At 35.2% G+C, this 23,820-nt stretch overlaps 1 protein-coding gene across 2 annotated transcripts in view; it reads left to right on the top strand.

The window, feature by feature from the left end:
• The window catches only part of NCAM2 (neural cell adhesion molecule 2), a 283,919-nt gene that overhangs the window by 205,555 nt on the left and 54,544 nt on the right, over window positions 1-23,820 (top strand). For both annotated transcript variants that reach the window (XM_039556490.1, XM_039556494.1), the window contains exon 12: window positions 6,934-7,107. In XM_039556490.1, coding sequence (XP_039412424.1) covers window positions 6,934-7,107 — 174 coding nt within the window. The remainder of the gene's footprint in view (window positions 1-6,933; window positions 7,108-23,820) is intronic.

Genomic DNA, 23,820 nt, shown 5'->3' on the forward strand with positions numbered 1-23,820 from the left:
TAAATTTTGGCAACCCAGGACACCTTGACAGGTTGTCCCAATGGCTCTCAGAGCCTGAGATGAGCAGAGATATTCCTAGATTTGTCCAAATCTAGTTTATCTATAGTTCATGTGAAATACCACGATGCAGGGAGCCAGTATGAACTAGAAAAGCATCCTTCTGCTTTGTTGAGGTCTCAATATCATTATTTTAAATGCTTTTTTAGGTAAATAGAAAATCACATGGCCATCAGTAATTTAGGACTATGTTATTGGAATGGGTAATTTAATATCTTAAAATGGTAAATTTTAAGGTTGTGACACACAGCAAAATGAGAATTTTGAAGGTTTCTCTTTTTATAAATATTAATATAGATTTTGTACATAGCTGGATGTATAGCTGGGCTGAATCTAGAGCTCTAAAAAGTAAACTGTGAGTCATCTCTAAGGATCTCATAGCCTTACTCTTCCTAGACTTTCCTTTGCCCTTCTTTCTTGTATTCTGGGATGGCATAAGGTTTAAAAGTCCTGCTGTGGGCAGGAACACTTTTCACTAGACCGGGGTGCTCAACATCCTGCCCAACCTGGCCTTGAGCACTTCCAGTGATGGGGCATCCACAGCTTCTCTGAGCAAATGAGAGATGCTACATCTGCTATAGCTCTATGACTTATCTTTTTCCTTTCTACAGGAATATTACAGGGAATTAAAAAACAAACAGTCAATGATGTCATTAGATACTGAGGACTCCTACACCACTTTATTGAATTAGGTATTCTTTAGGCATCCTGTGCACACAGAAAATCAGTGAGGATGGGAAATAATGACAACAAAAGCAAATGAAGACATGGGAAAGACAATAACTGAGCTTCACAGAAAATGCATCCTGTAACCTGTTTTATGGAATAAAGTCATACTCAAAATATGAAAAGGCTGTTTGATAAGCGATAAAGACTACAAAATCAAATTTAGAAATTTACTAGTCTGTAGTTTTGATGCTGGAACTTTGCTGCTGGTTAATGGATGTTGTTCCTTTTTTCACCAAGTATTTGCATTTTCACACAGGTAAAAGAAAATCAAAGTAGTAGGACTTAATTTTCGCTGGAGAATAGTATAATGAAAAAGAAAATCATATCCTGCCAAAAGCCCATTTGTCTGCACAAAATATGGGCAGACCTAAAATCTAACTTGCTATTCTAAAACTTGCCATTCACATCTTAGCAGCATCAGCTAAAGGATTTTTATTAAAAAATGAACGAAACAGCAACATATTTTCAATCAGCATATCAATATGGCAGCAGCGTTCTGCTTTGTGTGCATGTGTCTTATTTTAATTTATTATTTATGTATTTATTTGCTAGCTGTGGTCTTATTTACTAACTGAATGCTTATTTTTCCAGAACTCTCAGAAGTTTGGAAAAAGAAATCTATATAGATCTAATATTGTTTTAGGCTTTTTTTTCTATTCTACGGACGTACAAGCACAAGCTATTCCATAGAGATTTTTGACTCCAAAAGTCTAGTCCCCAGCTTCATCTCTTTCCTTGCCAATGTCCTGGTGCTACTTAGGTTCAGCATTTAGACACAGTTATTTTCAGTCAATATATATGCCAAATGTACAGAGAGAGGAAAAGCTGGAGAACAGCAGTAGGAGCATACCGACAGGAGATAGGAGACAAGAGCTATCTGGAAGATCAATCTCTGAGCCCACTACACACTCTCACAGCATCACTTCCTTTTCTCTGTTTATACCAGGACTGCTAAAGTCTGAGAGGGAGTTATTTTCTTCCATAAAGCTATCCAAAAAACAGCTTGAAAAGAAAATCCCCAGTGATAAAAAGTGGTCATTTATTGAACAAGTTTGGTTGTAATTGTAGGAGCTTTACACATCAGTGGAGACAAATACGTACTCATAATTCTGTGTGTACTTCTCTATCAGCTGTGATACTGTTTTTGGAACCAAACTAATTCTGCTTAACTTGGGCCATTATATCACAAAGTTCATTTGTGCAAACCAGCATTATGTGCTGAGTACAAAATACATAAAGTGCAATTTTACACCTATTGTTTGGGGATACTTTTAGATTTTGATTCTTTAACATCATACATGAATGTAGTCACATATTGAACAGAGAAATAGATACTGTGTAAAGAAAATGAAGTTGACTAAATGTTTGACACTCTTTGGGTCTTTTTATGTCTTTAATTTAAAGGCTGAACTGGTGATGAATTATCTCTTGTTTTGACAGCAGTATAATGACAAAAAAAGATAGCAGTGGAACTTCTAAGGGAGTAATCTGGAATCTTTGCTATCACTAAGTGATCTTTAAATCATAGAAAGTAAATCCCTTCCTTTTTCTACTACTTAGTCGTTCAACTTATATCTATGATAGTATATGAATTAGTGATCACTGCCAGTAGCTAAACTCCTCTAAGATTCATTATGCTCGTTGGTTTTAGAAGGAAAAAGACCAAGATCCACAGCTCTATCCTTCCAGGCACAGACTTCAGAGTACATAACATTGCAAATTATTCTTCACTCCTGCTAAACATTGATCCAAAAGCCTTGCAATTCTAATATGAAAATCATGGCAATGCTCCAAGTAATTGCGGCTGACAGGAGACAGCTCAAATGCGGGAATGTTTAGCTGGATCAGGACCAGAAGGCTGTATACCTTGCACGAACAAATTCATACTCATTAGAGAACTACTGAATTAGATTCAGTTCATTATGCTGTTATTGATCTTCTTTGGGGAAAAAAGTTACAGATTTGCCTAGTAGGTATTTATTATATCCTGATGGCATTGCTAGTATTTGGTTTTGGTTTTCACCAGGAATGTGCCTCCTGCTACATTTTCTTCAGGTGATTCACTCTCTTCCTTAGAAGTGATATAGTTCAACTTTGAAAACTGCATGAAACTCACCTGCACGTGTGGGTGGTTTGGAATGTGAGATGCATATTTAAAATAGTATTGTGGATGTATTTTACACTTCAGTGAGTTCTAAACATATTGCATTGTGCTAGTTATGCAAAATATAATACTGGGTTTTCAAAGGAGCTTAATTTCATGCTTATTATCAACTGGAATCATATCTTCCTCTGGCAGAAATGATACTTGAATCTGCAGTAGCGAACATAAGGTTCTTCCTGAAGGATTTCATCTTCCCTGTGCCATGCTGTCGTGGTTGGATGCTGGTTAGGCGCCAAGCCCCAAGAAATCTATTTATTTACTTGCCTCTACTATAGTTAAGCAGAGAAGGGGAAATTAAAACTTCATTTTCATAAGGTGAAATAAGGATTATTGAGGAAAACACAAAAACTTCAAGGCAAAGCAGGTCCACACTTGAACATTTACAGTATAAAGAAGATTTATTACTAACAGAATTAAAAGTAATTAAAGTGCAATCTCAGAACACTTTTCTCTTCCAGTACATCCTTTTTTCTACCAAGCTGCACAAGGGAAACAAACATGGGAGTTTGGTCAGTGTTTCCTTTCCTGTCTTTATGTTTAAGGAAAGAGTTTCTTCTGCTGTGCTGTGGGATTCTTCACAAAACAACAGCCCGCTGCTCCAGTGAAAAAAATCTCTACCACGGGTCTAGCAGTCTTCACACGACTGCTAGCATGGGCCATAATGGTTCATGGGGTTTTAGTCTTTTTAAGAATAAGCTATTCCAGCCTGGAAGCAAAGGCTGTCTTCTTCAATCTCTAAAAGCCTCTCACAGCATTTATGCGACCTGGCGTGGGCACTTTTTCTTTGCAGGCTGCGCATGGATCTTTGCATCCCCCCATGCACTTCAATGAATTATAGAGAAACAGTCTGTAGTATTGCAGTCCTCACCATTGCATGCAAGGTCATGCTCCGGCGCTAGGAGCGAATGCTCTCCTTCCCTTCCTTTACTGACCTTGGCGCTGCCATGTTGGCTTCGTCTCACATAATCTCACTTTTCCTTTCTCTATGGCCTGGAAGAAAACTGGTGCCTGTTAAGTTGTGGCTAAGAAGTTATCTTGTCTCCTGTCTGGGCTCTGTGCCAGGAAAAACTCGGCATGTTTCTCATTGCCAGCTGCGTGGTGTCTTTCTCGGTTCGGCGCCAATCGTGCCGCCTGTGGGGAGGCCCCGCCAGCTCCACGCGGAGCTGCGGCGGCCTCCGATCTATCTCTGCTGCGCGGTCCCGGCTCAGTTGGGGGTTTTCCGGCCGCATGGCTGCTCCTGGCTCCAGGGTGGCTTTCCTGGCCGCTCCTACCCCACCACCACGCCGGCGGGGAGCTCGGGCCCGCTCCAGGACAGGGCCCGGGGCAGGGGGGAGCCCCTCTCTCGCCACCCCTCCGCGGGAGGCGGGAAAAAAAGGAACTTCTCGAGCTTGCTCTTGCTTTAAATATGTAAATCGCAGAGGCGGTGCCAGCTTTTGCAATGGTTTAGCAACTGGTCCATAGAACTAAGTTTAAACTGCCACACGTGCTTATTATAGTTAATCATACACAGGCGTTAACACACAAGGAGAAGAGGTCTCCTGAAGATTTGGAAAGTCAAGAACAGAGTGGATATATAAATAACACATTTTTGTTTCATACCACTGACCAAATGTTTTGATGCAGACAGAAGCCCTGGTGATTTGCCTTATTAAAGTATCATCCAAAAAAACTACCATAAAAATAGCATGAATGATATTAGATATTCATTCATCCCCTAAATGTTTTCGTTTGTTATGAACACTTTTAACAAGAGAAAAATAATTTTTAGACATTTAGAAGCTATTTTTAATACTGTAGGTATCCACAGCAGCTTTTAGCTTGCAATTAAATCCGAAGAGCATTCATCTTTACTACTGAATATTGATAATCATCTTCCCAAGTTATGGTATCCTCATGACTCATAAAGTGCCATTCTGCTTTGGTGTGGCTGTCCTGGATTGCTTTGCTAGGATTCTTACTCCGTATTTTTCCCATTCCTCTCAGAACTGCTATTTAAGCTCTGGAGAGAAGGCATCTGTACACAGAATGGTGCTTATGTACTTAATGACTATATTGAGGAAAAAAAAAGTATTTCTCTCAGCTGCAAAGAGAATCTGAAGGAAAGGGATCTGTCACAAGTTGGTTCTAAACCTCCTCCTCTTGATTTTGGGGTGAATGCTGACTTAACACACAACTCATATAATTCATTCTTCTTCTACGTGGTCACAGAAAAAAAGTCTGTAAGTTTTTTGAACATAATTTCTTTTTTCTAAAAACCCCCAACTCTTTGATCAATTTAGAAACAGATCCAAAACCCAGGTCTGTGTTCTCATGTATTCATAGCAGATTGGTTACATTTGGTCATGTTCTATCTGATCACGAATCTCCAATCCCTTTCTAAGAAAAGTGAAAATTTCTTGCAAAATCGTCACCCTGATGAGTGTTTCCTGGAATAAAAAAGGGTTTGAATCCCTCTAGCTAAGACTTGAATTCTACTAAAATCTATAATGTCATGGATTCACATAGTTGTGTCTTTAAGTAAAAGATATTACAATTTTTCATCCATGTAAATAAATCTATGCTGGTTTTAACCAATGAACACCAAGTATTGGAGGTTTCAGGACGCCTAGAATCAGAAATGCCAGCTGTAGGAGCTATGATACTCACATAAAGACATTCAAGTCTGACAACTGACAGAGATGTTTTTCTCAAAAAAACTTAAGTTTTGGATAATTAAAAGGTTGTACAAATTAGCCCCTTTAGGCCAGATTTGGCACTGTCCTTTTCCTGAGAATTTGTGGCGGAATATATCGTTAAATATGTTCCTTAATATTTTATAGATATAGATTATTCTCATTTTCATTCAAGTACCAATGCTGGGTGAAGCGCAGATTGATTTCTTTTTATTCACAACTGTCTGACAGCCTTCAAATACAGACAATATTTTATGTAAATGGTTCATTACCCACTCACCAAATTACAGACTTTGGCTCAAATTCTGACATGTCCTTACAAAAATATCCTTTATAACATGGAGACAAAAGCAATGTCAAATCTGGAAGCAGGTATGCAAATCATTTTCAGATGGATCAGAAAAGAAATTTCTAATGGTGTTTCAAAACTCTGGTATTCTGTCCATGGAATTAGAATTCTTCCTAGCATTTTCAATATAATTTTTTATGATTATAACTCCTTAAAATGTAGGACAATTAGAAAAGCTAGTCTTTTGACTTCTATGTGTTCGATTATAAATTGTAAAAATAAGTAATATTTCTATTTTTAAAGATGTACTGACCCCAATATTATTTTTTGCTTTTGTTTCATATGTAGCATTTCAACACCTACAAACACCTGCTCTATTTTCATAGATCTTTCCTACTTTGAAAGATATACTCTTGCTTTTGATTTCAGAGAAAATGTTTCTTTCAACCTATTTTGTGAATTACTTCTTAAACTGAGAATTTAACATTCCATTAATATATCTTTTTTGTAGCTTGAAATCCAGTCTTCCAACAAAAGAAAAAGAGATTCATGTTTTCAGCTGTGTTTCAGAATTCCATAAAATGGCCAAATTATTTATAAGGTTCTTTGTTATAATCTCATTTCAAAGAATTTAGAGTCTGAACGATCTATTTAGCTGTAACTGTTTCTTTTGTTAAATTTGATTTAAAGTTTGTTATTTTCTTTTACATTGTTATACAGTCAACAAACTGATCTTTTACATTTGACCATCATGAAATTAGCTACTAAAAATATCATATTATAAAAGAAAGGCAAAAATGGAAAGTATTTTTGCAGTAATTTAACATACAAGAAAATGAATGTGGTTTTCTTACAGCTCTATAGTAGAAAGCTTGTTTGTCTAACACAAATATTATTGCACGATATTCAATATTATTTTTTACTCACTTGAAGACTCTAAGGAAACTTTTGTGGGTAGATTACCAGCTGCTTAGATCTATCTCATTGCTGCTGATTTTTAAACTGTATTTGTACTTTTTCAGATGTGCCATCAAATCCTTATGGAGTACGAGTTTTAGAGCTGTCACAAACCACTGCCAAGGTTTCGTTCAATAAGCCAGATTCACATGGAGGTGTGCCCATTCACCACTACCAAGTGGATGTGAAAGAGGTAGCCTCGGAAACCTGGAAAATAGTTCGCTCCCATGGAGTTCAAAGTAAGTATACAAAAAATAAATGGAAGTATTTTAACTGAGAAGAATGTCCAAGGAAAAGACTGTAAGTATATCTTAATTGTTTCTTTGTCTTAGTGCAGTAGCTGTATCTTTATATTAGTGCAGACCTCTCTACACCAGTTAGAAATATTCCTGCAACTTTGTAAAAGTCAACTGTTACTTTTTAGTTTTAAAAACATTTACAATTGTTGTCGCTTTTTCATGTCCCACTAAAAGCCAGCTTTTGAAGCTATACATTTCAAAGAGAGTAGAAATGAGATTGCGTTTGAAAATGTGCATTATGTATGCAGCAAAATTAATAATTTTAAGTAAGCTGTTGTGTAATATTTAATCCTGGGCATTAATTACTGATTTTGAGCTACTTAGTAAATTTTCTACATACCTGTTAATACTCATGATACCTGTTTCAAAAGCATATCTGTGATGTTTGTTCAACAAGCATTAAATGCCCTCTAAGAGGGTACTTACTTGCGTGTCTCTTGGCAGAAAAGAACATAAGCCTCCCCAAACAGGCAAGAGTTCTTTACGCCCTGATGAGTTGGGGAGTTTATACAGAGTAATGTTAACCCTTGTATCCAAATTTACATTTTGGTATTCTTAGTGCAAATTAAAGCAGCCCCAACAGTCTTCTGATTAATACTTCAGGAGGTGAATGCTTTTGCAGCTATCAGCAGTGACGGGAGACAAAAATATAGCAAATCTAAAGTGTGTTATCTCTTTCCATCTCACATCCTATATTCATATAAAAATTGTGCACTAAACTGAACATGTTCAAAATTACAGAATTATTTCAGGGAAACATATGGTGAACATGTAGTTAACATGTATTCAAAAAACAGGTTTATAATTCTTCATCTTTTGTTTTTCTTAGCCAAACACAGTAACTGTGTGTATAAATGTAATAATGCAAATCATAGTAACATTCATTTTATTCCAATATAGGTTGAATTTCTTTCAATACTAGAAGTTCTAAAGAAGACATTGAGTTTCCTCTATTTGCAGGGCAGGCACATTAATGGCTATTGGTGTACTTCTTCCTTTCTTTTCATGCAATGTTGCAGATCAAGTCTGAGACTTTTATTCTCATACTACTTCCTTCAATGAATTTGCAATAATTTTTTCTGATATGAACTATGTCAAATAGTAGAACCTGAAATGACCAGCCTGTGTAGTAGGGTGCAAGGTACTCAAATGAGTAAAAACCCAGTGAGTACAATCAGTCAATCTCACAGATGCTTAGTTTCATTGTAAAGCCAGAACAAAAAAAAGTCCTCAGTGTTAACTTCGCAAAACGACATATTCACCTTACTCCCCATAAAACTTTCTTTCCTATTATTTCTGTTGATGTGAATTTTATTAAAATGTTAATTGATTACAGTAGGAAAGATGTGTAATTTGACAGACCCTTGTTACTAAAGTTGACTGGAGCTTCCTTCTTCAAAAATTCACACTTTCCTTTTGAAACATTCTTTCAGCATTGAGTGTTTTTAAGTTGTTGCTCATTTTGGAGATTTCTGTATAACGTGAATTTATCTTGGAATCATTTTGGTCCAAGACTTGTTTGAATTCTATGGTAATCTATTCTAAAATTGGTGTAGAGTGACGAGTACAGATACCTGCACTCCTTATGCAGATGTTACCACCATGAAGCAGATTGTGAGTATTTAGGATCTCTGCTGCTATTCCTACTAATATTAAATATTTCTTTGGCAGAAAGCTGTATTACTTCCTGCATACTGTCATATTATTTTCCCACATCCTCCTTTGTACAGTTTACTCTCCTTTTTCACATGGAAGATTTCAGGGAGTGTAGCATCTTGAAAACATGCGTTTTCCTCTTCATTTCATTGTCTCCTAACTGTATGTTGAAAGGTTTTGTTAAGAAAACAAAATAGGTCACATTTATGATTTTGGACATATTAAAGATACCTTTCAATAGCATATATTATCAAAAATTACTCCAAGTGATGACAAAAACTAGTAAATATGAAAACAACCTAAAAAGTCATCATGGTCTACAGAGAGTCATGTAGTAAATACATAAATATTGAAAGGACAGTGGGCAATATTAAAAATTAATACTACATTCATAATTAATTCATGATGTTTTCTGAAATCTCTACTGATATACCCCTGTACAGAGACATTGAGACTGTATATCCTATATTTCTCTGAATTTCTCTCTGAACTATTTTAGAAATCAAAAACTACTTCAGATTGTCAAATATTTACTAAACAGAAGACATCTTGTTTTCGTAAATCTTATTGAAGCTATTGAAGGGAAATCAAAAGTGACCTTTATGATAAAAAGCATTTGTCATAAGTCCTTTCAGGTATTCTATTCTAAGTTGAAAACTTGTTCTGTTTGTGAAGTACTATAGGCTCAAACCAGAAAACCCGAACATGTTACTGAAACACAGACATAACAATGCAGAACAGAAAAAGCTTTTGCAAGTGGAGATGTCAAAAAACAAAATTAGTGTTGTTTTTTTATAAAGGAAATACTGCTAAATGTAATTGGAATCTTTCTGGAATATTCAGCCTTTGCATGTTTCCTGAACATTCAGAAGGTTTTAGCATTTTCTTCTAAAACATGTTTAAACTTCTCTCCATTTATATTTTATCTTACTTACAGTGTCATGTTAAGATAACCTTGAGATATCCTCTCCAAAATCCCTATTTTCACTGCCTGAAGGATTTTTTAAAGAAGCTTTTATTAGTGTGAAGGCTTTTTTTTTCTTTCAGCTTTTTGTGACACTTTAGGATATTTTAAAGTCTATTAAATTATAATAACAAATAAATATTTTTGAGACAGTTTCTGATTGTGCTTTAGTAACAAAGAACCACTTTCCTACCATGCCTCAACATCATCTCAGCTAAGTGAGGAGGCTGTTTAGAATGCAGTCAGTTTCCTGTGTTACGATTTGTAGTTGGATCATCATAATTTCCACACTCAGTCAATGTTCCTTAATGGAAACAAAACCACTTTTTCCATCTGTTCACATTTTAGGGACAGTTTATGGCTAAGATTCAGATATAAATGCTGTTTACACGGGGACCGATAACTGCTTGCACATCTCAAGTGGTGGTGCATACATAATGCATGGGTCATGATTTTTTTCCCAGCAGTAAGTGATAAAATATTCTGAAATTTTACAGGGCAGTTATTTATCTGTCTGATTCAACTCAGGAGTGGTAAAACTGCAGACCTTTCTTCCCACAATGTACAAAATGTGCAAATTCCAAAAACATCTTTCAAGGGAGAGATAGAACAACTACATGCAGAAGAAAGTTGTTCCTGGAAGACTCTTAGAATTCCAATACAGAGATTTTCAGAGATAAACTGAGTATTCTGCTCTCTCTCTACTGTGACCTAAAGGAATAGCATTGTTGTCTTCACACAGTAACAAAAACAGCCATAAACTGATAAAATTAATGAAAAATGCTTTTTTACATGAAAGAAACATCACAGAAATGTGGCTACAGAAGCAAGTTTATAAATAAAGCATTAATAAATGATTAATAAGTGTTTCAAAAACTTGCTGAGAATCCTAATGCTAGCAAGTCATTAATTTTTGTCTGGTTATGATCCAATACCTATGTATAAAACCTTTTACAAGTAAGATTATAATTGTTTTATTTATATGAAAACCACAATAGATGCTTATCAAAGTTGTTAGGTATTCTTCTGTAATCAATCATCCCGTAAATACAAATAAGTTTAATGAGGACAATTAAGCAGTATGAAGTGGATTCTATGCAAATCCAGTCTGCAATTCTCTTCATTTGACATTTTCTTCAAATAATCGTCTAAAGGTGACTTTTGTCTCAAACTTTACTAGTTTGAGCTGTTTTCGGGTAAGGAGAAAATTCTAGTCTTGGAGCTGTAACCAGGAATATCTGTTTCCCTATTCTCTCCCCTTTGTCTTTTATAATGAAGGAGATTTAGTTGGAAAGTCTGTGCTGATTGCAGCTATTGAAGGAGAGCACAGAAAGTGAAGCAATCATTCTGATACACCAATTTCAGTTTATTAAGGGATTTAAAATCATAATCAACACTCTCGTAGTTCACCAAGAGATCAGGGAGGAAATGGCAGCAAGATTTTTCTGCACTTGTTAGGTGCTCCTCTGAATATGAAAGTTGTTTTGTTGCAGGCTACCAGCAAATCCAACTTCACAGAGGGGTTCTCTGTGGACCAGTCCCAAGGGGAGGTGGGTGTGCAGGGAACAGTCCCCTCAGGGCCCAGACATTTATGATTCTGTCAAAACTGAAAAGAAACCCACTAATCTTGAAGTAACAGAAATGCAGATAATATTGGCAAGATTAATTCTCCAAGGAGAGTTTGCATCCTTTCGCCCAGACAGCTGGTAAATCCCTGAGTGTGGGAAGGTGCCCATACACCATCGGCAAGTGGATAACTGTGGGTGAAAAGTATTTGCCAGGCTTTCTTCTGTAGGCACAAAAAAACCAGTGACAAGGTGTAAGACACCTATGCTGGAAGAATTACCTTACCACAATCCTCTGTGCAATTATATTTTTAAAGAAAGGACATTAACTGATCTGCTTCTGTGTCATCAACAAACATTTCATAAGAAAAAGCCTGGTTTTGGTTTTTTTCCCTTTCAAGCAATATTGACTTTTTCAAGGAAGAAAAAAGACAGAGTCTCTGAAATTCAGTTCTTCACATTCAATCCTTCAGAAAACACCACTGGTATAACTCTAATAGAGAAGCCATCAAGGTTTTGTTTTATCTTAATAGCATTATAGGCTTAGTAATTCTGGTTTACAGGCAGCAAATAATGCATTTGTAAAGAATTAGCTTTTACACAAATCTATACCACTGTGGAAGTGTGCTTGAAACCTGAAAAATGTGTGCTCTCTGAAAACATTTGAATGTCTTCAACAGGAATCCAAAACACTTCATTTCCTTTGTTCTTCAGTTTACAGGTAGACAGATACATGTCATTGGATCTTGTTTTTTCAGAGCATTAAATATTTATGTGAGGGAAATACCAAGAAAAATGTCTCTGCATTTCTAGTGCTATTCAATTTGTTGGTGATAGAACAACATGAGGAATACAATGAACACAGTCCCATATTCAGATTACTGTGGAAATTCACCTATGGGATATATGGATGGCTGGCACTCTAATCTTAGAGAAGAGAGATACACATTTGGGGATTTATGTAGCCAATACACACACACACACACATACACACCACCTTTGCTTCCTCTAAACTACTTGAGTTTGAAAATTCTCAGATTTTAGATCAATTTTTTTTCCTATTTTAACTGTTGGGTTTTGTGATTTTTTAGGCAAACATTTATAAATTAATGCATTTTTAATTCTAAAAATTCAATTCTTGATATTTTATATAAAACCTCAATACATTTGGAAGATTTCTTAAAGCAAGTCTTCTCATTTATTGAGTTGAGAGACATTTGAGAAATGTTCTAGGTTTCCTGAGTCGCTAGGGAAGGCGCTAATGTATTAATGCCTAGATAATTTAGAATTTCTTATCGCAGTAACAGTGTGTAGCATGAAATGACTGGATCCTAGAACCCAGAAGAGTCTCCTGTCGTTTATTTTTCTGAAAAACAAAAACCCAAACAACAACAGAAAAACCCCCAAACGAAATCAACCAATCTGAAAACCCCACAAACTCAAAGTCTCTGGACTTTATTGGTATCTCTAGGTCTTGGCGTTTTTTCAGGAGATAATTCTGTTGAGTTTCATCTCTTTTAGTGAAATTATCCCTGGAATTATAATTTAGCTCTTGTAGGATACTAACATAAAATAATTTCTACAAGACAAATTATATAATCTAAAGTTGTACATACATTTCCAAAATGTAGGGTAGAAAAAAAAGGTATAGAAAACCAATGTGTTATACAAGATGCTTTTTTGAATCTATTTATGTGTTTTGAATTTCAATGATCAAGAATGTTTTCTCTTTTTGATATTAGAGATTATTTTTAGAATGGCAGAAAACAGAAGTTTTACAAATAATGTGCCAAGTAGAATATTATTCAATAATAAAAGTGTTACTTGTAAATATATTTCATGCAGTGATATCAAAAGTATACCAAAGATAATTTTTCTACATATGTTTATGTTCCTTTACTGAATATTTTATTAAAGGAGACAATAATTTTAAAGCCTTGTGATAGCATAAACAGACTATGTGCAAGAAGAAGTGAAATACAAAATTTTTCACAATTTTCCATTATAATGCAAAATGAAAGGATGAAAAATGTTTCTCTCTAAGAAACGTTCAAATCTTTCTTCTTCTAAAAGAAAAAAAAACGAAAACCCTTGTCAGGTGGACAACAAGTTGAATTATATTACTTTTCTGAAAAATAAAAAAAGCATAAGGAAAAATTCTGAGCTTTTACAGCATCTTAATTATACAAATTGAAGAACAATAAATGTAATATTTCAGTTTCAGCGAATAAGGAGTTATCCAGTTTCAAGCACTAATGTAAGTATTTGCTTTCGATATAACTTTAGCTTTTTTCTCTCTGTATTTTAACAATTTATAGCTCAAATCTGAAATAAGTAATTCTTTCTAATTTCACATTCAAATCTCAGCAGGTTCTGTTTATTTCCTTTTTCATCTAAGTACGCTGAGTTTCATGTACTTCATGAAATTCTAGAAAATTTAGCTTCCTAAATTCCTAAAGGTTCCAAAAGGAACCTTGTCATTATCAGCTCCAACTCCCCCGGGTTGAAGCAGGGCCAAATTCAAAGTTTTGCTAGGGCTTTGTCCTGAGTTCTAAATGTCTCTATGGATGGAAATTCCATATTTAGCAGGTTTTTTGTGAAATAAGGGATTTTTTTTAAACCACGTCCTGTCTCTACTATTTTATTCACATGCTTTTAGCTGTGTTTTAAGTCACATTATAGAAGATAAAGGGTTTTCTGTTACCCAAGATATGTTCTTAAACTGCTGTGCTGTGTGTTCTGCCTGGTACTGCTGCTCCTTTTACTACACAAAATTGAATTAAAGTTAGAGGAAGTTATGTACATGCCAGTGTTGATGAGGTAATCAAAACTAAGTTTTCTACCTCTGTGTTGTGCTATTTAGTTTTGAATTGGCAACACAGATGAGAAGGTATATATGATGTAGGCAACTCTTACTATAAAAGTTTGTAGTAAAAACAAAATATAAACCAGTACATTTAAAATAAGGTCATTCCATTTTCTCTTTTTATTTTATATATATATATATATATATATATAACATTCCAACCCCTGAAATGGTGGGGTGCATTTTGGTTTGTTTTTTATTTTTTTGGAGCAGGGGGTTGGGGTTTTTGTGGGTTTTGTTGTTGTTGTTGTCTGTGCAGTTCAGTTTTTGGGTAAAACTACTAAACTTCATTTTCTGTCCTCAAGCAAGACATTTTGATTGACATCATATGAACAGACATTCTTTCAGAAGACTTCAAAATTTTATTGAATCATAGAATTATGAACTTGTTTGGGTTGGAAGGGACCTTAAAGTTCATTCTCATTCCAAACCCCTGCCATGGGCAGGGACACCTTCCACTAGACCAGATTGCTCAGAAATCCATCCAGCCTGTCCTTGAACACTTCCAAGGATGGGGCGTCCACAGATTCTCTAGCAAATTTGTGCCAGCGACTCACCACCCTCACAGGGAAGAATTTCTGCATAGATTTCCCTTGAGATTTCAGAAACGCCATTATGGAAAAAGATATTCTTTCTTACTATAAAAAAACCAAAGCAATTACTGTCTCTTATTATTGAAATTTAGAGGAAAACTAATAGATAGATTAGTTAGAATTCTCATTAATTACCTCTTAGGTTGTAAGTTTTGTATTTACTGCTTCTTTTATACTGAAGCATGAAAGTATGTACCCCACTGATTACTAAAACAGTTTCCCAGTGTAACAATACTTCACCATTAAACCAAGAAGACTTTCAAATAAATTCCTGAGAGATACGAATCCCATATAATTCATTAATTTTCTTAATGAGTTTACTGATATACAGAATATATCTGTATAATTTGTAAATCAAACAGAAATAACTTGCAAATCGTTTGGTAGGCTAAGTCAGGGCTCAAAATTGCTTTAAGAATTGAAAATATTCAAGGCAGAATCATTTATTTCTACTGCAAGCTGCAAAAGCAGAAGGAAAAATGCATTCATGAGCCTCTCCCAGAGGGAAAATGCATCTTGGGACGTTTAATTCCTTGGCAGATCTGTCAGATATGACTCTCTAAGACATGAATTGTGATCACCTTCAATTCAGTGATAACAGTTACTATTCCTGAGGAGTGGTTATGCCTTTCTGGAATACTATGTATGTACTCCACAAATTTAGAAGTACCTGAAGTCTCAGAGGTTTTTGTGTCTCTTAAATGATGGCATAAGCCATTCAGAAAACAATTATGTGTCGTGAATTGAGGTTTAGAATCTGGTTCTTCAATTATCAGAATTTTTGGCAGTTTAAGGAAAGCAGAATCATGGATGAAAAATTCCTATAAAACTAGACCCCAAAAATAGGTTGTTGCTTTATATCCAACTTTTTATTATGTGATATTTATTGTCACATTGTCAAATTGACTAAAATTAGTGGTTTCATTCAAGAAATTGTCCATTTTCGGTAGGCAATAATTGGTAATATTGTAAAAAAATTTGTGGATCGTTCCTCTTATCACTTAGTATACTGACAATACTATTGCTAAGCCTAGACTCATTTTCTTTCAGAAGAAACTGAGTATTTAGCTTGATTCAAAAATAGTTTTCTCAACTTAAAACCAGCTTTGAAATTACAAGAATGCAGGGATTGTATATATATATATATATATTCACACACACATATATAATTAAGCTATAGTGTTGTAAGACCTGATACAAATAATATAAATAAAAAGTGCTTAATTTTTAAAAAATCTAAGATCTTGGGATAAAATGTCATGATGCAATTTGCCAATAAAATTTTCTATGACAAGTTGTCAGTAAAAAAATAGTGAAGGAATGGATGCAATTTTATAACCACTATAGGCTACAATTAAACGTTAGGACAAAGACCACTTTTTATCCAATTTATTTTGTGTGTATAGCGTCACATAAGAAAGTTATTCAGCCTTTAATTCTGACTCTGTGTAAATTCTGATCTCCATCCAAATCTTTGCCGTGAAAGTCTCTTGTGGTTGAAAAGGCTGAACTGTAAATAAATGTCTTAAACTAAATTACATGGATGGATTAGAGAGGCTGGAAAGTGAGAAATGTAAAGGGAAAAAACTATGTTAAAATATTTCAGGTTTTCATACAGACCTGAAACATCAGGAGAATGAGATGTACTTTTCACATTTAAAGGTGAATAAAATGTCATGAGAAGTGAAGAGAATCCAGACAATTTACTGCACAGCATGAGTTCATAACTAAAGCAACTGTTATGCACATATAACCACTATCTGAGCTTACCTTTTTTCCCTTGTAATTCTGTGTTTGTAATTGCATTTAGTCAGCCAGTCAAAGCTCATTGCAGAATGTGATTTATGGTCTTCTCAAGACACAGACTTGAAATTCTGTAGGAACAAATGGAAGATACTTTGATTGCAAGAAGTATGTAGTAAATATTTTAATAAGAAATCAAATGGAGAATCAGTCTTTCCAAATGTGTTTCTCCTGGTGCTACTGTGATAATTCTGGTCTATTCCCTATTTAGACCTTTAAGGCTTTTCATAACCGCACACTCTCAAATAAATTTACGGTGAACAGCTGATCTGATGTAAAGGTCTTGCTGATGTGGCTTGTAAAGGTAAATCTTGTTAAGTAAAGAGTGATGCAGTGCAGTATTGGGTATGAATAACTGATAAATAAGACACATGGTGCAGCTGCAAATTCTGCCTTTCAAGTGTGTATCGTATTCATCCACATTTATTGTACCTTGCTTGTCTACTTAGAAAAAGATAAAGTACATTTATGGAATATTTATGTGTGTATAAACTTCTGCTGCACTTTGTAATACAAAACAGAAAAGTGCTCCAGATGACAGAGTATTCTTTAAGTATTTTCAAGGTCACTGAATGACATAGTTATGAATAGAGCTTTCCTTCAGCCACATACAAGAATGAGCAACAGAACAATAGCATGGCCTGATCTGTATTACATTTCACAATATCTTTAAATTAATCTCCTTTTTTATGACCCTTTTTCTGTCTCCCCATTTCTTTCTTCATTGGTAAGAAATATATTGTAGTATACAGGAGTAGGATAGGGATGAGGAAGAAATAGTTATGAAGGAAAACTATCTTTGCATATGAGAAGCAAAAGAACAATTCTGGAAATCATGATTCATGTCAGCCTTGAGGTCTTTCCATTTGCACAGTAGGGAACATTAGGAAAGACACATCCGGGATTGTGAAAATGGCCTCTGTGGAGATAGCACAAATCAGGAGCTGCTTCATTCTTATTTGAAGTGGTGGTTTCTGCCATCTCCTGAATTGGGTAACAGAGCAAGTGGACTTTCTTTTCCTCACACTTAGCATGCTCCAGAGTTGAAAATTGCATGGCTTAGATGAGTGAAAGACAGAACTCCTGTTTCAGAGGCAGCTCTGAGGCTGCAGCAACTTACGTGAGAAAAGTCATACAGATTTTATATATTCTGTTTATTACTGTTAGAAAGCGGAATTAGAGTGAAATTGAAAATGTTGGAATTTTAAATAGCTGTCTTAATTGAGAGACAAGTCTTGCTAACATGTGAATTTACCTATGAAAAATTCTCTGCGTCTCTGGGCATAGTCTTTAACACATTCATTCCTGTGTGTTCTCAGGTATTCCTTTGGCTTACCATTAAGAATTTCTGAATTCTCAACATTTGTTTTGTTTTACTGTAAGAGTACTGATGTATTTGTAGTAATGGGCAGTTTAGGTCCATCTGGTTAAGAAAGGTCACATCTAATTTGTATTTAATAACAGTGCAGTTTTGTAACACCATAAGAAAACTAGTGAATTGCATTTTGTTACACAAAACATCTTAAATATGTTGTAAAGCCTCATAGGAGAAAGAAATTGTAGCTCTGCAGAACTTTGCTGACAATAGGAAGAAGGCACAGTTGTTAAGTCATTATTTTCTTAGACTTTGAAGGCATTTTGGCCACAACAACCCCCTGCCATGCTACAGGCTGGGGCAGTGGCTGGAAAGCTGCTGAGAGGAAAAGGACCTGGGGGTGCTGGTCAGCAGTGGCTGAACGTGAGACAGCTGTGCCCAGGTGGCCAAGAAGGCCAAGGCTATGTGGCCTGTATGAGCATTAGTGTGGCAGCAGGACCAGGGCAGCGATTGTGGGTGGGTGGGCACTGGTGAGTCAAGTCCTTGCTTCGAGTCCTGTGTCCAGTTTTGAGCCCCTCACTGCAAGAAGGACATTGAGGGGCTGGAGCGTGTCCAGAGAAGGGAACAGAGCTGGGGAAGGATCTTGAACACAAGTCTAATGAGGAGCAGCTGAGGGAGCTGGGGGTGTTTGATCTGGAGAAAAGGAGGCTTAGGGATGAATTTATCCCTCTCTGCAACTCCCTGAAAGAGGTTGGTGCCAGGTGGGGGTTGGTCTCTTCTCCCAGGCAATTAGTGACAGGACAAGGAGACACAGTCTTAAACTGCAGCAGGGGAAGTTCAGGCTGAACATCAGGAAGAATTTTTTTTATTGAAAGTGTTGTTAAACATTGTAATGGACTGCCCAGGGAGTGGTGGTGGAGTCATCATCCCTGGAGTTTTTCAAGAAACAACTGGATGTGGCAGCTGGCAAAGTTGTAATCAGTCAGAGCTTGGACTCAGTCTCAGAGGTTTTTCCAACTAAAGTGATACTGTGATTTTTTTGGTGGTTTGTTTTTTTTTTTTTTTTTTGTGATAAAAAAGAATGTATTTGGCCCAATAATCACTAACTAGTTTAGAATAAATTGCTAATTTAGACCTGATTTTCCCCCTGATATATTTAAAAGCAGGATCTTCAGATGGCAAACTATGTGGATTTACTACACCATGAACTATTTGTACACATTCAACAGAATGTATTCCAGGTGCACCATGGGAACTAGTGTGGGCCTCATGCTTAGAAGATACAGCTGTTGTCTGCTGTGAATTCAGGTGAAGCCTACCTCACCTTTTGCTCAGGATCTTTCAGTAACAAAGAATTCATGGGTAGAGTTTTGAATGTAGGCGACCATTTTCAGCTCCAACTTTGTGTTCCAAATTTCAAATAGAATGGAAGTCAAAAAAAGGAACTCCATTGTAGGAACAGCAAAAAAAATGGGCAGGAAAAACTGACGTGCTTTCTGCCCTGCAAGGGAGAGTGAGAGGTTCTAGTTTCTGCCATATATGAAATAGACTGGGATAGGATACAGTTTGGTTTATACAATTGAGGAATGAGACAAAGTGATATAGCTGCAGCAAGACTAGAAGAAGGGAAGGTATATATTCATAACTAACTCCAGCCTGCCCCCTCGAAGTACACTCCCTTCTTCAGTAATCCCGGTTAGACTCCAAACTTTGGTATGAAACAGGGAATACATAGTAGCATTGCCTACAGGCTAACAATGAGCGTGTTCTTTGTAGTCTCCTAATAAGTATTCTTGTTTTATTTCCTGGGTTGTCTTCCAGTAACCACTAATTTTAGGCTTGAAGCAGTGTTCAAAAAGAGAAAAAAACAATAGGATAAATGACACAGTATAAATTATCTTAATAAGGTCATTGATTGGCCTTCTGCATTGAGATTAAAAGTTACTCCTTTACTACATTTTTTGTATTCTGTGTTCACTCAGTAAACTATTACTTACTCAGAAGTCTTAATTCTGCTGTCTTTCTGTGTTCATATTGCCAGTGGAAGTTCCAGTGTATTCAATGGCCTAGAATTTTTTCTTACAGGACAGTTTTAAAACTAATGTCTACAGAAAGTATATTTGATTAATGGAAAGGTTTAACTTAATCAGATTTTTTAGCTAGCAGTGTAATTTGTACTACTAAAATTGCAGCAGTTATAGTGACGTAAATATTTAACAATGAACCCTGCTGAGAACATCAGTTATATGTTAGAAAGCATTTTGAACAATACTTTCTTTTCACATTATGGGGGGAATATCTGGTAGAAGTCCAAATCCCCATTGATTTCACTGTATTCATTTATTGTTTCATTAAACTTTTTACTGTAGTCCATTTCAAGTGTCTGGCTGCTTCTCCAAGCAAAGTCTTTGCATTAAGAATTGTTCAATAGTTTTATAGCAGAGGGCAAAATGGAGTTCCAAGAACCAAGATAGTATTCCCCTTTAATTTATAGAATCAGAAAATTTGGTTGGAAGGAATATCTGGTATTTATCTGGTCCAACCTCCTGCTTTAATCAATACTATTGCCAGTCCTTGATCAGGTCAGGTGTGGTTTTGTCTAACTCAGTCTCAAGGATGGAGATTACTCACCCTCTTGTCTTGGTCTAACCTGTTTCAGTGCTTCACATCTCTCCCAGTGTATACCTAATACCTGGTCTGAACATGCCAAAAAAAAAAAAAAAATACTGTGGTCATTTCTTCTAAGGACTGTGCCAAGTTTCACCAGTCTCCATGAGATCCAGAATTTTTATTGACTAAATAATTCTTCTAAATGTTACAAGAGGAAACTGTTAGCCATCGCTGAATGTTATTATCCAATAAGTTGCAACACTTCAAAACACTGAAAATGCTATGCCCACACATATACGCACAAAATTATAAAAGTATTTCTTAAAAGCTTGTTCTAAAACACTTACTGAATAAATAAAATGAAGGGCTAATGAGTACTGGGAGGAGACCTGACACTTTAAATGTTAGGTAATTCAAAGAGAGTTTGTTTTTGAAATGTATTTGAATTTTGTGATTTTGAAGCTGAGTATTTATTTCCATTTTTACCTATTCAACTCTGTAAAGAATTGGTTCTTTCAGGATGCCTTTGTTTAGTTTAACAAGGTCTTCTGACAGGGAATATCAGTTGTTTCAAGGACTCTCTCTCCTGAACTTTAAATTTAGTGGTACTTAAAAAGTTTTTAATTATCCATTCTTTCTTTTTTTCTCCTCTCCTTTTCCATTTCCTTCTCTCTTATCCCTTTCCTATGCTTTGACTTCCATTTACCTTTCCTTTAATATCTACAAGTGCCTTTTATGGAAGTTGACTGCATTTTCAAAGATTTGTTAATAAGCAGCTGGCTTGGTCATCATAAATGTCAAGGAAATATTTAACTAAAAACTCGGAGAAAGGGATAATAAAGAGAGTGTGTGTTTGAAATATAAATTCCATTGTAATGGTGATGGGAAACAAAATCTATCAAAGCTAGATCCTGGTTGCGCAGGATTGCTGATAGGACGCTAATCAGTACAAGTGGTAGGATTTGTTCACAAAATACTCTATTTTATTGTCAAATTAGTATAACAGAAAAGTGTGAAGAAGATATCAAGATAATATGCTCTAGTCTATCATTGGGAGTACAAATATTTTTTGTAAACCTATAGCCTAAAAATAATACATGCTTTTTTTTAAAAAAACACTACATAGATTATTTATTTTATATGCAGTTCATGCAATTGTGTTTCTGTTCTGAATAAAGTTGTGGAAAGTTTATTGGTGAAAAGTTTACTGATACAATGGTCTATCTCAATAGATTGCTTTTGTTCCAGGAATGTTTTCCTCAGGACTTTTTTTTTTTTTTTTTCTCTGTGTTCTGCCATTATTCAGATTAAATACAAGTTGAACGAAGGATGTTTTTTAAAATAAATGACCTTCTAAAGAAAAGATATTCATTATTACACCTGAAGTTTGTTAAATGACAAAACTCATCTTCTGGATTCATGCTGATCCAATATATTATAAACTATGTTGTCAATCCACAAATATGCTCTCTTCTAGGCACTTTAGTGTATAAAAAAATGCCCTAAGGTATATTACCATGTCCCGCAGCCGTAGGGAGGAGGAGAGAAGATCCAGCAGGCAGGAATTGTGCAGCAAGATTGATTTATTTAATTATTTTACAAACTCTTTTATAGACTTTTTCTTCATAGTCTAATTGGAAAAAGGATCAGCCACCCATTGGGGGTGATTGGCTAAAATCCTAAAACATCCATTGTCAAAATATTTTTCTGCTATAGTATAAACGAGACTTCTCAAGGCTGCAGGTGTTTGGTTGTTTACAGAACTCTGCTACCTCTTCTGTGAGAGAGAAAAGTCTCTCACGGACTTAGAAAATAGCAAGAAAATCCTTGCTAGCAGCGTTTTTGTATCCACATTAGTGTAAACTCCTGCTTGCTTTATTTTCATTAATTTATAGTACTGTGCATTTTGTAACTGTAATTGTCCTGAATCTTTTCTTATTAGATTTATTTCGATATAAATAGGTATCAAAGAAAATCCCTGAATGGGGATGCTACTTTTGGTTCAGTTTGTATAGTGACATCTCAAAATGCAGCCCAATAAAATTAAAAATTAAATACATGGAAGAAAGGAGCTTAACATGTAATTGTGTTTTAATGTGTTATATATTAATATTAATAAAAATATTAAAGCCATTTTTGACAAATGCATTTTTAATGTCAGCTACTGAAAAGTATTTTTTAAAGAAATTAGTCATGTTAGTGAAAATTAGATTATATTGATTATACCTGATCTACTACACTGTATGTCTTTATTCATGGATTATTATTTATATTCACAGTTAAATAAACCACTAAAACTTTTATTACAAAATATTATAATAATTATACATTTTAGTGCAAAGAATGATGAAAATTCCTGGAACAGAACCATTTTATCTGATTATTAAAATGGTTACATTTGTTTCTGGTATTTTAGGGAATTACTTAAAGCTTGATAGTCTCCAGTTTATGCCAATGATTTCACTTACAGTAGGATCTGCTATCATCATGTTTTTCATAGAATGTGCAGCTTGAAATACTTTCATTATTAAAGTTCATTTATTTGTGTTAGCTGAATTCTGACATTTATAGACAGATGATTGAATCAGTATTTATGAAATTAGTTGTTATTTGGGCAAGGCAGACAGATGGAACTGAGACAGCCAGGCTGCTTCTGCATATGAATTAACATTTTGTCTATTGTGTAGCAAAATCTTTTTTTTGTTTGTTTTTTTCCCCTGTATTTCTCCCCCATGGCAATTTCTTACTTCATTCTGTCAATATTTCTGTGAGCTAACTGAGAGGCTCAGCTAGAAAAAAGAGATTTTATACTCTTCCTCCTACTGTGCAAACACACAGAATAAACAAAACAGTTGTTGCTCATCCCAGGCAGACAGATTTTGGGCAAAGTTCCTTATATTCTGTAACATCTACAAGAGTCTCAGACATTTGTACAGAACCTTAATACTTTACTACCTTAAATTTCTCATTGTTTTCTTCCCATGACTTTTTCTCCTGCCCTTAAAAGAACACGAGTCATCATCACAAAGAGAAAACTGTTTAAGCTTCATAAAAATACTATTCATTTTTTTTCTCTGAAAGAGAATCAGGTATTTCCAGGGGACTCAGTTTTTCCTTGAGAGTAGTAAAATAATGAATAATAGGTGCAGCAAAGTGCTGTTAAATCAAAACACTCCATTTATTAACATGCACAGTATTCAGGTTGCATTCATCCCCTGTAGTAATGTAGATTCAGATTAAAGGGAAAGAAGTAAGAAAAAATACCCAAACCATCCTCAAAT

This window comes from Corvus cornix, chromosome 1 (genome assembly GCF_000738735.6).
Source record: "Corvus cornix cornix isolate S_Up_H32 chromosome 1, ASM73873v5, whole genome shotgun sequence".
Taxonomy (NCBI): domain Eukaryota; kingdom Metazoa; phylum Chordata; class Aves; order Passeriformes; family Corvidae; genus Corvus; species Corvus cornix.